At 42.6% G+C, this 14,937-nt stretch overlaps 1 protein-coding gene across 8 annotated transcripts in view; it reads right to left on the reverse strand.

The window, feature by feature from the left end:
- Positions 1-14,937, reverse strand: part of ptprt (protein tyrosine phosphatase receptor type T) — a 1,756,894-nt gene that overhangs the window by 415,917 nt on the left and 1,326,040 nt on the right. For all 8 annotated transcript variants that reach the window (XM_086005548.1, XM_086005547.1, XM_086005549.1 and 5 more), the window contains exon 12: positions 5,462-5,735. In XM_086005548.1, coding sequence (XP_085861674.1) covers positions 5,462-5,735 — 274 coding nt within the window. The remainder of the gene's footprint in view (positions 1-5,461; positions 5,736-14,937) is intronic.

Consider the following 14,937-nt stretch of genomic DNA (forward strand, 5'->3'; position numbering starts at 1 on the left):
AGAAGGCCCAGCAGCGCCTATATTTCTTGAGGAGGCTGAAGGGATGTAATCTGTCACCCCTGATCCTCTCTAACTTCTACAGCTGCACTATAGAGAGCATCCTGACAAGCTGTATCACGGTATGGTATGGCAGCTGTAGCTCCCATGACCGGAAAGCCCTGCAGCGGGTAGTCAAAACTGCCCAACGCATTACCGGCACCCGGCTACCGACCATAGAGCATATATATCAGAAACGCTGCCTACGGAGGGCACGGCCCATCATCAAAGACCCTACCCATCCCAGCCACAGTCTGTTCGCCCTCCTACCATCTGGAAGACGCTACAGATGCATTCGCACCCGTACGACCAGATTTAGGAACAGCTTCTTTCCCAGGGCTGTCATCCTACTGAACTCCACAAATAAACACTAAAGCCTGCACATCTGCCAATGCACTTAATTATGGTCATATTTATGCTAATATACTGCAAGCCAAATGTATAAATGTATGTTGAATGTTTAAGTGTCCTAATCCAAATTGTACACTCTCGGGAGCCGCAAGCCTACATTTCGTTGTACTGCACTTGTGCACTAACAGTGACAATAAAAGTTGATTTGATTTGATTTGATTTGATTTTGAGTGGAGCATAAATGCCGGCATGGACTGGTTGGGCAGAATGGCCCATTTCTGTGCCATATATCCTATGTAATACCAGGTGACCAAGGGCACACTGCACCATTATTTTTCAGTCTAAGTGGCTGCAGGGAGAAAAATTTGTGCTCGCCATTGATTTGACTGAGGTATTATTATCAAATTGTCACTTTCGGTGCTTTCGATGGAGTGGTGAGAAAGGACATTATGGCACAGCATGAATAATGGCGTAACTCAGTTACACCATCATTTCCTGGGTCTTTTGACCTAGAAAGCGGACCCAAGGCAGTAGCTGCACCATTCCAATAGCACAAGTCTCCAGCAAATTGTGGGTCTTTGATTCACAAAAATAAATACTAGTTTTATTTTTACGCTCCCAAGCAGTGCAAACATACTTTTTGAATGCAGCTAAAGTTTGCTTGTTTATTCTGGGAGGATCCAATAGGGTAAATTTGAGCCCCTGTCGCCAGGCGAATATGGAGCATGTGAAAGTCGCACAGATGTACTTACCAACCCGTTGCCACCTACTTTGTGCCTGGTGCCATTTTAACAGTGTACATCTTCCAGGTGGAATCGGAAGTCCCACCCATCGCCAAACTTGCTAGGTAAGACCCAGCAGGATTGGTTCCACAGGCAGCAGGATGCAGGATTTAAACAGGTCATGAGCTCCAGGCATCAGGTGCTGGGCCAGTGGCTGTAAAGGTGATGACCGCCCTTAACTTCTTTGCCTCAGGATCGTTCCAGGGTGCTACTGGGGACATCTCATGCATCTCATCATCAGCAGTCCACAAGTGCATCAAGGAGGTGAACAATGCACAATTTGCCAGGGCGAACCACTACATATCTTTTCCAATTGATGGCAACAGTCAAAATGAGAGAGCCTTGGGGTCCCTCAGTGCAGGACGCTATTGCCCACACTCATATTGCTATTGGGGTACCTCAAGAACAGACAGGAGGTTTTGTTAACCGCAAGGGCTTTAACTCGATGTGCTGCTCTATATGTAATCACAACAAACAGATCATGCAAGTCTGTGCTTGGTACACAGGCAGCTGTCATGATGCATTCATCTTACAGCAGTCAAATATCCCCCCAGTTTTCCAACCTGCCAGAAATATTTGAGGAGAGATGCTTAGGGACAAGGGCTGACACCTTCTTACATGGCTTATGACTTCCCTTTGCAACCCCACCACACCTGAGCAGATCAGATATAACGAGAGCCATGGCATCACAAGGAGGATCATTCAAGTATTACAGAATTGGACTCCTGCTTTCTCCAATACAAGAGATGGAGAAAGGAGGATCTGTATTCACCTTTGCTAATCATCTGAGATCATTACACCTCTTCTTACACTAGAACAAGGTCCCTGAGGGGATGCTCATGCAACTAACTTTCCCTGGCATCTCCAACCAGGCTTTCTTTAAGAGGCAGTTGGGTACATTCTTTCCATTTTGTGGGAAAAGCACATCCTTTCTAGCCCTGACCACTGCCAACAGCACCTCCAGAGAGGCAGTTAGAAAACCTTGTGGCAACCTTTCCCCTCCTTATCCAGCCATCTCCAAAACACTGCACAATGGGGCAGAAATTCGTCTTGGGTGGTAGCGCAAACACGCGATATCACATCTGCCACCTGTTATATAACCCTGCCCAATATTCAGTTCCATTGACTTCTGCCCCACTGATTATTTAAGATGAAAAATGTGTTGCGGTTTAGTGAACGTCACTTCCCTTTAAGAGGTGCATTCATTGTTTCAATACGTTGCCCAAGGACACCCGCCAGAAATCGTGTGACAAAGATAGGTGGGCGCCCTGCTACCGACGCGATCGGCCTACCCGCCCGCCAATCATATTATAATGAGGCCCGACAGTTAAAATCCGCCAGGCCTTGTGCTGAAGACCTCCTTCAGGTGTCGCACCCATGTCCCACCCCGCCCCCGCGCACCGATCCTGCTCTGAGTTCAAATTGTCCCCAATATTCCTGTCAATCCCTTTGAATCTTCAGAGTCTGAGATAAAGCCCTGTTCACATTGAGTACACATTGACAATGTCTTGCTGACATGCTGGTACTGCCACCTCCAGAGACTCTCAAGTCTTTCGACGATGAAACCCTTCTTGGACAGTAGGGCAAAATGAGCGTTAGCACATTGGCAGCCCGTTCTACACTGACTGATTTTTCTTTTCCACTGAAGTCAATGGGAAAGAAAATCAAGTGGAGTGTAAAACAGGCAGCCGATGTATTATTGTTCATTTTGCACTAGTGCCCAAGACAATTTCAACTGCCTCCCCTCCCCCCCACACACACCACTCTCCCTCTCTCTCAAGGTATTTTTACTGTTTTCCATTACCGAGGCACACATGGAACTTGATTGTTCTCACTGTGAAACCTGTTTAGTGTCACTGCTGAAAAACATACATACTGTTGAACGATACATGTAACAAAACCAGCATAAAAGATTGAAAAGCAGCATGAGAAAAATGTACTCCTATGACGGGAGTGACAGTAGTTAGATGACAGAAAAATTACTAAGTAAAGAAGTAAATAAATGTGACAAGACGTTAAGGAAGAACTTTGGAAAATAAGAGTTAAAGCAGAACTTGTTACAATTGTTTAGATTATGTACATGATGCTCATTCATATTTAGTGGGTGCACTAGGTAGACAGCAGAAAACTACATAGAGGCCTGTGAGATTGCCAAAATGAAATGGACTGTCTTAAGTTAAACAAAAGAGTAAACTGCTCCTAGCATTGAAATTACAAGTGAAAATTCTGGGAATTAAAAAATAGCACATTTGACTTTTGTTGGCAAATAACTTAAGACATGTCTTAAACCTTTTGTAAACAAGATATTGCTAATGTTTCCAGGCCAATCAGCTTATCTTCCTTTTCTGCCACGTTAGTTGTTTTGCTGCAGGCATGGCCTCAAACCTGGTTTAAATCATTCAAGATTTGTTGCTTTCTCTTTCAGGTCAGAGAAAAAAACACAATCCAGGAATTGGCTCCGCAGATCAATCTACATGTTCTCCAATAACTTGTTCATGGCCTGGGGTGTTGTGAAATGCATTTCAGTTTAATCATCTTTCTTTTCTGTTGCAATGCAAAAACTGATCTAGTCTTCTAATCGGACATTTTTCCAGTACTCTATGACCTCTTAATATTTTATTGATGGTTGGGCAAAATTTTATGTTAAAACGTAATTGTATGTGGACAACATGACTCAGTAAGTTAGTGTGGTTTTTTTTAACTGTTGAAACACATAATGAACAGGATGAACATTTTCCCCCCTCCCTGCTATAAGAAGGTCCATCACCACCTTCTCAGGGCAACTAAGGATGGCAATGAATGCAGCTTTGCCAGCATTGTCCACATCCCAAAGACAATTTTTAAAAAAGGATGCTCAACAGAAATTGGGATTGAGGAATACTGGGGTAACGTTTACAAATTAGCGCTCTTAGCCAGAGCTTTATGCAACAGGACAGCATGTCAGAAATTTGGGCATGGCGATCAGGCCACCGTACTTGTTTTTCCAGCCATTACTTGTAATTGACAAGGATGCGGAAACATCAGCAGGTGAGCAGCATTCCTGGAAGGAAGTCAAAGAATGGATTCTGAAAGTAGTGGAATTACAATCTGTGTTGTTGGGCAGAGTAGCGAGAACCTTATTCGGCAGCTGGCGCACATTACTTGACCTGCGGTTGCTAAATGTCGACACTAGAGAATAAATTCACAGATCCCATGTTTCCAATGGCAAGCCAGACTCGAAGGGAGCAGGGATCGGAGAGAGGGCTAGAACACTGTAGCTCTGATTGTTAAACCCATGCTCCCGTCAAGCAGGGTTCCTCGATAGGAATGTGGGATTGGTGAATTTATTCTCAGGCGATAACAAAACAAAAAAAGCTTTTAATTTTCCAGGATGGACAATCTCTTCCTAAGGAACACAAAAAAACACACAATTTGCAACAGCAGCACAAAATAAGGTAACAACCCATTCATTTCAGGCATATTTGCCTATCAAACAGTAACACATTGATGCCCTGCGGAGTGCTTTAGCCATAGGAATAAGAAATGGTACAGAAAACAACACAGGGGACAAAGTATCAAAGGTGAAAGAATTGGCTTCATCACTTCGATTAGTTTCTCTTTGATCTAATTCCTCTCGGTGCCACTTCATTTTGCACGTTTTATCTGACACATTCTTTTGAGCATTTGTTCATTGTTCTTTATGACAAAGGCGGTAATTATTAGCTTCACTGCCTGGGCAGTAATCTGGCAGAGTGAATTGCCTGCCTGCTGTTGAACTCTCCTGATTTTCATCCCATTGATTTCAACAAGATGAAAACCCGGCTGGTTCTACAATGGGCAGACGATCAGCTCTGCCAAATCACTGCCCAGGAAGTGAAGAGGAAAATTATTCCCCAAATTGCCCATTTACTACTCGGACCTGTGTCAATTTTTGAACATGACTGAAGAAGTATGATCTCTGTTAAATTCTACAGTATTCATTCTATTAATAGTCTTATAAGGTATTTTATATTTATATTTACGGGAATATTTTGCCTTATCCAAAACAGTGATAACCTGAATAGCTGACAGCTTAAATAAATTTACAGATAACTCCCCATGTTTTGCACAAAATACTGGCATCATGACCAAGAAGGTAAGTAGGTTACAAAAGCGTTTAAATAATATTTCAAATTTCAAAGTTTACAATTTTCTGTGATTTTTGGAACTACTACAGATAATCATCTATATTCCAAATTTTCAGATGTGTGAAATGTGCATCTTTGATATATTCCTATTTTTGGAAATCCCTTTCAATATCAAACAGTACCTACCCCATTAGCTTTGCTGAGTGCTTGAAAGTATATGCTGTAGCTTTTCAGTGGGGAAAGTGGCGGGTTCCAATAGCCATTGTATGTTTTGTTATCTCCAACAGTAAATGGCTGGGTCATAGGAAGGATCACAGGCTTCAGCTCTGCAGCAGTGTAATGCAGTGACTCAAGTACAGAAGCATTCTTGTAGCCGACTGGGACTGGAAAGCACTCAACAATATCTGCTGCTCTCCTGGATTTTTGCAAGTGTTCTTCCTTAACAACCAGTTGATAGGCACTGTGAAAAAACAGAAAAGAATTGCATTTAAAATACTTGAAAGAAGTCAGAATTTTTAGTTTGGAAAGTCCCAATGTACACCATCGTTCCCAATATCAGACCAATAGCTGCAGTTCGGGGTTCCAGCCAGGCAGAGCCCTGTTTACATTGCCCTTGTCCTTGCTGGCCGATATTGGCACCTGCTACCCCAACAGCTCAAATTTAAAATTCTTATCCTTGTGTTTAAATCCTTTCATGGCCCCACCCCTCTGTTATCTTTCAACCTTCTTTGGTGCAACAACTCTCCTGGGAGGGAGGGGGTAGGGTTCTACAAAGAGCTGCCAGTGGTGGGAGGGAGAAGGAAGCACTGAGCAGCAGATGCCCAAGGGTTCCTTGCAGGACCCGGACGAGCACACCTGCTCCTCCTAGCCCACAAGGAATCCTCAGAAATTAAAAAAAAATCTTGCCTCGTCTTTTCTGCCCAGTCTGCCGCCTCTCAGGAGGTTTTGTTGGTGTGTTTAGCGCCATGCAGGCCTCCCAAAAATGGGGTTGTGGTGCTGATGATGCCATCGGGTCACATCTTTCTCATGTAAAGTAGGCCCCTGCTTACCTGGGGCGGGTGGACGGCCTTCCTGTGCCCGATCTGGGGTAAGTTAAGATAGTGGGGGGTGGTGGGAACACATCGGAAAAGCATTGTGCCCTCCAACCATCTTAACTCCCTGCCCACAGCATTCCCGCTGAGCGAGGAGGGTTAAAATTGACCCTAACTACTCCAGGAGTCGAACACTACTTTGCTCTGGAGTTAGGTTAAGCCCTGGGCCTGGATTTACATTGCAAGTTTATGGTCGATGCAAAGGGAAATTGCTTTGTACCAACACTAAACTTGCATTGTATCTTGCATGTATGCATTTATAGAAAAGATCTTTTTTCACTAGAACAATGCAGATTATGGGGGCGATATGATATAACTGTTTAAAATTATGAAAAAAATGGGACAAAATCGTTAGAAACATAGAAACATAGAGATAGGAACAGGAGTAGGCCATTCGGCCCTTCGAGCCTGCTCCGCCATTCAATGAGATCATGGCTGATCTTCGTCTGAGATCATAGCTGATCTTACCAGTTCAGTACCCCGTCCCCGCCTTTTCTCCGTAACCCTTAATCCCCTTAGCCTTCAGAAATATATCCAATTCTCTCTTGAAAATATTTATTGAATTAGCCTTCACAGCCCTCTGTGGCAGGGAATTCCACAGGCTCACCACTCTTTGAGTGAAGAAATTCTTCCTCATCTCTGTTTTAAATGATTTGCCCGCTATTTTTAGACTGTGGCCCCTGGTTCTGTGCTCCCCTGCCATTGGAAACATTCTCTCTGAATTCAGCCTGTCCAGGCCTGCCATAATTTTATATGTTTCGATGAGATCCCCTCTCAATCTTCTAAACTCCAGTGAGTACAAGCCCAAACTATTCAATCTCTCCTCGTAGGTCATTCCCGCCATTCCAGGTATCAGCCTGGTGAATCGCCGCTGCACTCTTTCCATGGCAAGAACATCCTTCCGCAGATGGGGCGACCAAAACTGTACACAATACTCCAGATGCGGTCTCACCAGCACCTTGTACAGCTGTAGTAAGGTATCCCTATTCCTATACTCGAACCCCCTTGATATGAAGGCCAACATACCATTTGCCTTCTTAATCGCCTGTTGCACCTGCATGCTCTCCTTCAGTGACTGGTGCACAAGAACACCCAGGTCCCTCTGCACTTCCCCATCTCCCAATCTATTGCCATTTAGATAATAATCCACCCTCCTGTTTTTACCCCCAAAGTGGATAACCTCGCATTTATCCACATTATAGTGCATCTGCCACGTATCCGCCCATTCCCCCAACCTGTCCAAATCGCACTGTAGCCTCCTGACATCCTCATCAGAGCCCACCCCTCCTCCTAGTTTAGTGTCGTCAGCGAATTTGGAAATATTGCATCCAATTCCCTGATCCAGATCATTTATATATATTGTGAACAGCTGGGGTCCCAGGACAGATCCTTGCGGCACCCCGCTGGTCACTGCCTGCCACTCCGAAAACGAGCCGTTTATTCCAACTCTCTGTTTTCTATCCGCCAGCCAGTTCTCTATCCACGTTAATACTTTGCCCCCAATCCCATGAGCCTTAATTTTGCATGATAATCTTTTGTGTGGAACCTTATCGAAGGCTTTCTGGAAGTCAAGGTACACCACATCCACTGGCTCTCCCCCATCTATTTTACCAGTTACTTCCTCAAAAAATTCCAGCAGATTAGTCAAACACGATTTACCCTTTGTAAATCCATGTTGACTCTGTCCGATCCTTTCCCCATTTGTCAAGTGCTCCGCTATTTTATCCTTAATAATGGACTCCAGCATTTTGCCCACAACCGATGTAAGGCTTACTGGTCTATAATTCCCTGCTTTCTCTCTACCCCCCTTTTTAAATATTGGGGTAACATTAGCTACCCTCCAATCCACGGGTACTGTTCCCGAGTCAATGGAGTTCCGGAAGATGATCCTTAGAGCATCTGCTATCTCCAGGGCCACCTCCTTAAGTACCCTAGGATGTAGTTTATCAGGCCCCGGGGATTTGTCGGCCTTCAGTCCCCTCAACTTACCCAACACCATATCCCTAGAGATACTAATTTCTGTCAGCTCCTCCCTCTCATTAGTCCCTATGTTTGTCGATATTCCTGGGAGGTTATTTGTGTCCTCCTTTGTGAATACAGAACCAAAGTATGAGTTTAATTGGTCTGCCATTTCCTTATTCTCCATTATATATTCTCCCGAATCGGACTGCAAGGGACCGACTTGGGATTTTACCAGTCTTTTCCTCCTGATATACTGATAAAAGCTTTTGCAGTCTGTCTTTATGTTTGCTGCAAGTTTACTTTCGTATTCTATTTTCCCCTTCCTGATTAATCCCTTTGTCCTCTTTTGCTGTATCCTGTACTGCCCCCTTAGAGGAAGACAGTTTCCAGTAGTTCAGGGGTCAAGAATGAGAGGCTGTCGATACAAAATCAATGGAAGCGATTTAGAACAGAGGGCAGGTGAAACCTCTTTATAGAGAGCTCGAAGGCTGTGAAATTCACTTATAGGGCTAGTGATTGAGGCAGAAATTATTCAAGATTAGATGGTTGGATGAAGGATTGAGGTGATATGGGAACAGGGTGGGTAAATGTGATTAGAACGATTTGCTCGCATGTAGAGTGAACACCGAAACATTGGTTGGTTCGAATGGCCTGTTTCCATGTTCTAACTTCTATGTATAGCACATTCAGTAGAAGTTGGGAGCTGATATACTTGTATTCAAAGGCAGCATCTGCCTTTTCAAAGAGGAATTTTAAACAGAATTTTTAAGTGATAATATGAAGGTATGCCAAGGGTAGAGTTTCTGCAAGTCAAATATATCTGGGAGTACCTTGTCAAATTTTCAGGAGTTCAACTAAATTTGTTACACGATTCCAAGAAAATGACACAAACAGTATATTTATGTTTTTGGAAGTTTTCTGCGGTAAACTTTAAATGAGTATGGGCAATGCTGCTTTAGAGCGAGAGGGTGGAGGACAGATTGAGAATGTTATGATTTAATTTTTTTCCTCACAATATTTAAACTGTATTTTGGATCATGTTGAAGACCAACTTTATCATAAAAACATTGAAAGAGGATGTGATGTGGACAAAAAGCATTCACTGGGACTGCTGGTCAATCCAAGTGCTTCCCATAACTCTGTGTTAATGCAAACTTCAATTACATCTCATTAAGTTTCCCATCAAAAGTAATTGAATAAGATATTGGATCATTTAAAAGTTAATTTTACTTTAAAGGGGTGACTTTAATCTGAAAATCTGAGCAACAAAAATAAATCATATTTTACTTAATAAAAATATAGCAGGAAAAAAAAGTCAAAATAAAGATTGCTTTTACAAAAATATATTGTGTACCACAGATGAACTAGGAGGACAAATAAGATGCTGAGGAAGCATTGACCTAGTTACTTAATATTTTTGAGATAATGAAATCCAAATGTAAATGATTCAATTTAAATCAGAATTCTGAATGGGACATTAGTCCAAAATCTAATCACTGAGATTTAACTTATGCAGAATGGAGATATTATGCATTGCAGTGAGAATTCTCTTTAGAGAGCTGTGTTTAGAGCACACTTGTATACTTTCAGTGAAGCCATGCTGGCATCATCCTGACCACATAAAATCGAGACTTTCATTGCTGCCATTCAATGGAAAGTGAAAATATTTTCATTCTTTTGCACTCTGAACTTTCATCTGAATGCTTATCCTGCTGAATAACAGCGACTTCATGCAGTTAGCGCAAAAAAACTCAACATTACTTCGAGAGGATTAAATATCATCAAAATGGGCTATGCACACAGTCAAGTGAGTTGCCTATTTATAGTGGTAGACAGAAGTTGATTAAAAAAAATGATTATTCATCACCTGCATATCACTATACCAAATTGTCAGTGCATTTGCCGTATTTTCCCACTGCTCTAAATTGGTGCAGCACCCTAAAAGTAACGTTAAGGAGACCACAAAAAAAATGGCTGTGACCAACTTACCACCTGACAGCCTCCATTTTTTGTTCTGTTTTTAGCTATGTTCCAGGAAGATCCTATAATAACACTTCCATTGTGTCTGGGACAGATGGGGTGAAGGCAGGAGTTGTAGGAACATAGCCAATTGCTTAGTTTTTGTTTTGACAGTATGACCATTTTATCCCCACTTGTGCTGAAGAAATACTTGGATTTCTATAGCGCCTTTCATGACCACTGGACGTCACAAAGCGCTTTACAGCCAATGAAGTACTTTTGGATGGAGTGTAGTCACTTGTTGTAATGTGGGAAACGCGGCGGCCAATTTGCGCACAGCAAGCTCCCACAAACAGCAATGAGATAATGACCAGATAAACTGTTTTTGTTATGTTGATTGAGGGAGAAATATTGGCAAGGGCACCGGGGAGAACTCCCCTGAAAGTGCATTGCGATACAAATAAAATGCTTTCACAATCAGGAGTTACTATTTCTGAATGGTTAGAGCTACTTTTAAATTAGGCCCTGCAGCAGTTTAAATTTTTGGTATCGTTAGATAAATCAAAAACTGGAAGTGAACCAGTTATATAAATTAACAAATGATGAGTGACCACAATATTCTTCAATTTCTAACAATAAACACAAATATTTGCTCCATGTTCGTGCCTTATTCTAAGATTACAGCAAAGTTAAGTTTCATCTTGGGAAGTGGCAAGACAGTATTACATAGGCCGAGAAAAATGCATCTACGTTCATGAAAATTCAGTCTACATGCAGCCTAACCAGTGGTCAGCTACCAAAAATGGTAAGTTTTTAAAAAATACTTACTGAACTCTGGAGCTGGGAGTTTTTTTAACCATCCACTCACTGCCTCCCTATCTCTCCCGGTTGCTGTCTTCCTCCTGATTGCTTACCACCTCCCCCCACCATCCCAGTCGTCCCTCTCCCTCTTCCAAGACCTACCTGAGGAAATTCAAATCGTCTTCACCAGTTTCACTGGCTCTCCAACAGAACTTGAGCAGACTGGGGTGGAAAATGTAGTGGGAGCTGATCTACAGCATCTCCTTGCCACTTCTGGGATTTCCCACCAGAAGTGGTGGAGAATCTGCCCACATCGGGGCAGGCATATTGTAACAATATGCAGATGACAGAAATGCATCACACAAAGTATTTCCCATCATTACTGACAGAGCAATGTAGGACGCAAGGGTGTCTATTCTTTGCTGGTATCCAGCATTGTTTTGAGCGTTGCTGAGGACATTTATAATTTTTTTTTTAATGTGTGCAATTGATCACTAGGCTCTGGTGCCAAGTTAAAAACAAAATATACTATTTATCAGATTTACAGTGCCAGCATTGCTCCTGCCAGTGACAATGCTGCAGCAGACCTCTCACAGCCATTCTTTAACCCTCGTCCGAGCAGACACCTCTGGAGGCGAGGGAGTCCGCTAAAATTTTACAAGTGACAACAAAATCAGCCAAGGATGCTTCTTTATGATTGCTCTAGTTGGTTTATCTTGATTTTTTAAAAAAACAAACTCAATTTCAGGAACAAGCAAGACCCAAAAGTCAGAGGGCCCAGTTATTTGTTACTGTCATCGCTGTGCCTTAATTAAAGTTATTGATGTTTGTGTTGCTAAATCTGCCTTCCATTTTGCAACAGTTCCTGCCAACAACAACTTACATTTAAATAGTGATACAAAAGCAAAATACTGCGGATGCTGGCCATCTGAAATAAAAACAGAATATGCTGGAAATACTCAGCAAGTCAGGCAGCATCTGTGGAGAAAGAAACTAATGTTTCAGGTCGATAACCTTTCATCGGGTCATCAACCTGAGATGTTAACTCTGATTCTTTCTCCACAGATGCTGCCTGACCTGCTGAGTATTTCCAGCATTTTTTGTTTTTATTTTACATTTAAATAGTGCATTTAACATAGTAAAACGTCCCAAGGCGCTTAACAAGAATGCTATCAATAAAAACAGAAGGAGATATTAGGGCAGATGACCAAAAACTTGATCAAAGAGGTAGGTTTTAAGGAGCATCTTAAAAAGAGGAAAGTGAGGTAGAGAGGCAGAGAGGTTTACAGAGGGAATTCCAGATCTTAGGGTCTAGGCAGATGAAAGCATGGCCACCAATGGTGGAGTGATTAAAATTGGGGATATACAAGAGGCCAGAATTGGAAGAACGCAGAGATTTCAAAGGCTTGTAGGACTGGAGGAGGCTACAGAGATATGGAGGGGCGAGGCTGTGGAGGGATTTGAAAACAAGGGTGAGGCTTTTAAAATTGAGGTATTGTTGGACCGGGAGCCAGTAAAGGTCAGCAAGCACAGGGATGATGAATGAATGAGTTTTGGAGTGAGTTAAGGTAGGAGCAACAGAGTTTTGGATGGGCACAAGTTTATGTAGAGTGAAAGATGGGAGGCCAGCCAAGACAGCATTGGAATAGTCAAGTCTAAAGATAACAAAGGCATGGATGAGGATTTCATCAGCAGATGAGCTGAGGCAGTTTCAGAGTCAAGTGATGTTACAGAGATAGAAGTAGGCAGACTTGGTGATGGAGCAGATATGTGGTTGGAAACTCATCTCGGGGTCAAACACAACACCAAAGTTGCGAATGGTTTTTCTCAGCTTAAGACAGTTGCCAGTGATGGAAACGATGGTTAGGGAACGGGGTTTGTGGCAGGGACCAAAGGCAATGGCTCCAGTATTCCAAATATTTAGTTGGGGGAAATTTCTGCTCATCCAATATTGGATGTCGGACCAATCAGTGACAGTGGAGGAGTCCAAAGAGGTGGTGGTGAGATAGAGCTGAGTGTTGTCAGCATACATGTGGAACCTGTTGTGTTTTTAGATGATGTTGCTGAGGGGCAGCATTCAGATGAGAAATAGAAGGGGGCCAAGGATAGATCCCGGGAGGACTCCAGAGGTAATGGTGCAGGAATGGGAAAAGAAGCCATTTCAGGCGATTTTCTGGCTACAATTAGATAGATAGGACTGGAACCAAGCTAGGGCAGTTCCACGCAGCTGGACGACGGAGGAAAGGCATTGGAGGAGGATGGTGTGGTCAACTGTCTCGAAGGCTGCAGATAGGTCGTGAAGGATGAGGAGGGATAGTTTAGTGTCAGCTAACATGGAGCCCAGGAAGGGAAGTTGAGTGGTCAACAGTTTGGTTGGAATAGGATCGAGGGAACAGGTGGTGGGTCTCATGGACAAGATGTGCTTGGAGAGAGAATTGCAGGAAATGGGATAGAATCTAGAGAAAAATTACTTTAATTACTTCACACCAATTTAATTCAAGCTGGATCTTCCACCATTCTGCTGACTGTTCTTTGGAACAGCACTGTTTCCACAGTCATTGTCAATATAATAGACACCAATCTTAATAAGTACTTGCTTTTATATTCAGAACAGTGCTGCCTTGATCCTTAATATTCTATTTATCACTAATAAAATAATTAGTAATAAATCTTAAAACCTATAAACCTGAAGCCAGTCTTTATTGCTAATTGACTGTACTGGGCTTTTCTCTCATACTGTAGAATTTATTGGGCACGACTAACTTAAATTTCCTAGTAACATTAAAAGTGACTGCATTTATATTCTATGATGAGGATAAATGCCGCACACATGAAAGTGAAAATACTGGTGTTGTAATACTCTACATTCCCTAATTTAGCATAAACTACTGACCTTGCCCTTTATACTATAAAAAGCTATGAATCTGTGCCTGCACTACAAAATTTGATCTTGCCTCTATTGAAATTCAACTTGCAAACCAAAACCTTTTTGAACTTGTTTTTTCAATTGTAAATCCAAATTAAAAACAGAAAATGATGGCACTGCACAGCAGGCAGTTCAACATCTGAAATGAAAAGATAGGCTAATGCTTCCGGTGAGAACTTCAAAGTGCAGGATTCTGGCGGTGGTTCGTCTTTATCATCAGCAACAACAAACTGTATTTACATAGTGCCTTTAACATCGAAAAACATCCCAAAGCTCTTCACAAAGATTTATTGAAAAACAGATGCGGAGCTAAAGGAAGGAAGGAGAGGTGCCCACAAGTTTAGTCAAGGGGATGGATTTTACGAAAGTTATCAAATGGAACAGAGAGAGGTGGAGAAGCAAAAGAGTTTAGGGATTGAATTACACAGCATGGAGTCTATGTGGCTGAAGGTAAAGGCACCAAGTGGCAGGGCAAAAGGAGAGTCGGATACACAAGCGGCCAGAGTTAAAGGAATGGAGAGTTCAGAGGGAGGGGTTGTAGGGTTGGAGGAGGTTACTGAATTAGGTAGGGGTGAGACCAAGGACGGATTTAAAGACAAGGAGCAGCATTCTAAATTTGAGCTTGTAGGGGGAAATGGGAGCCGATGTAGGTCAGCAAGGACTGGAGTGATGGGAAAGAGAGTCTTGTTGCGAGATATGGGCAGCAGTTTTGGATGAACTGAAGCTTGCAAAGAGTGGGTAAGGAGATTGACAAGGAGAGCATGAGTAATTGAGGCCACTTTCAACTCACCTGATAAACAGGCAGTTAGTAGTTGAAAATCAGAGAGACACCTCGGCCACCCCATTGACGTCTGTAACATTTGCATATTGATTTATCATTGGCCCGCAGGCATCTGTAAGGAATACCTATTATATTCACGTGA

Source organism: Somniosus microcephalus, chromosome 13 (genome assembly GCF_052327205.1).
Source record: "Somniosus microcephalus isolate GS21.2 chromosome 13, FLI_Smic_1.0, whole genome shotgun sequence".
Classification (NCBI taxonomy): domain Eukaryota; kingdom Metazoa; phylum Chordata; class Chondrichthyes; order Squaliformes; family Somniosidae; genus Somniosus; species Somniosus microcephalus.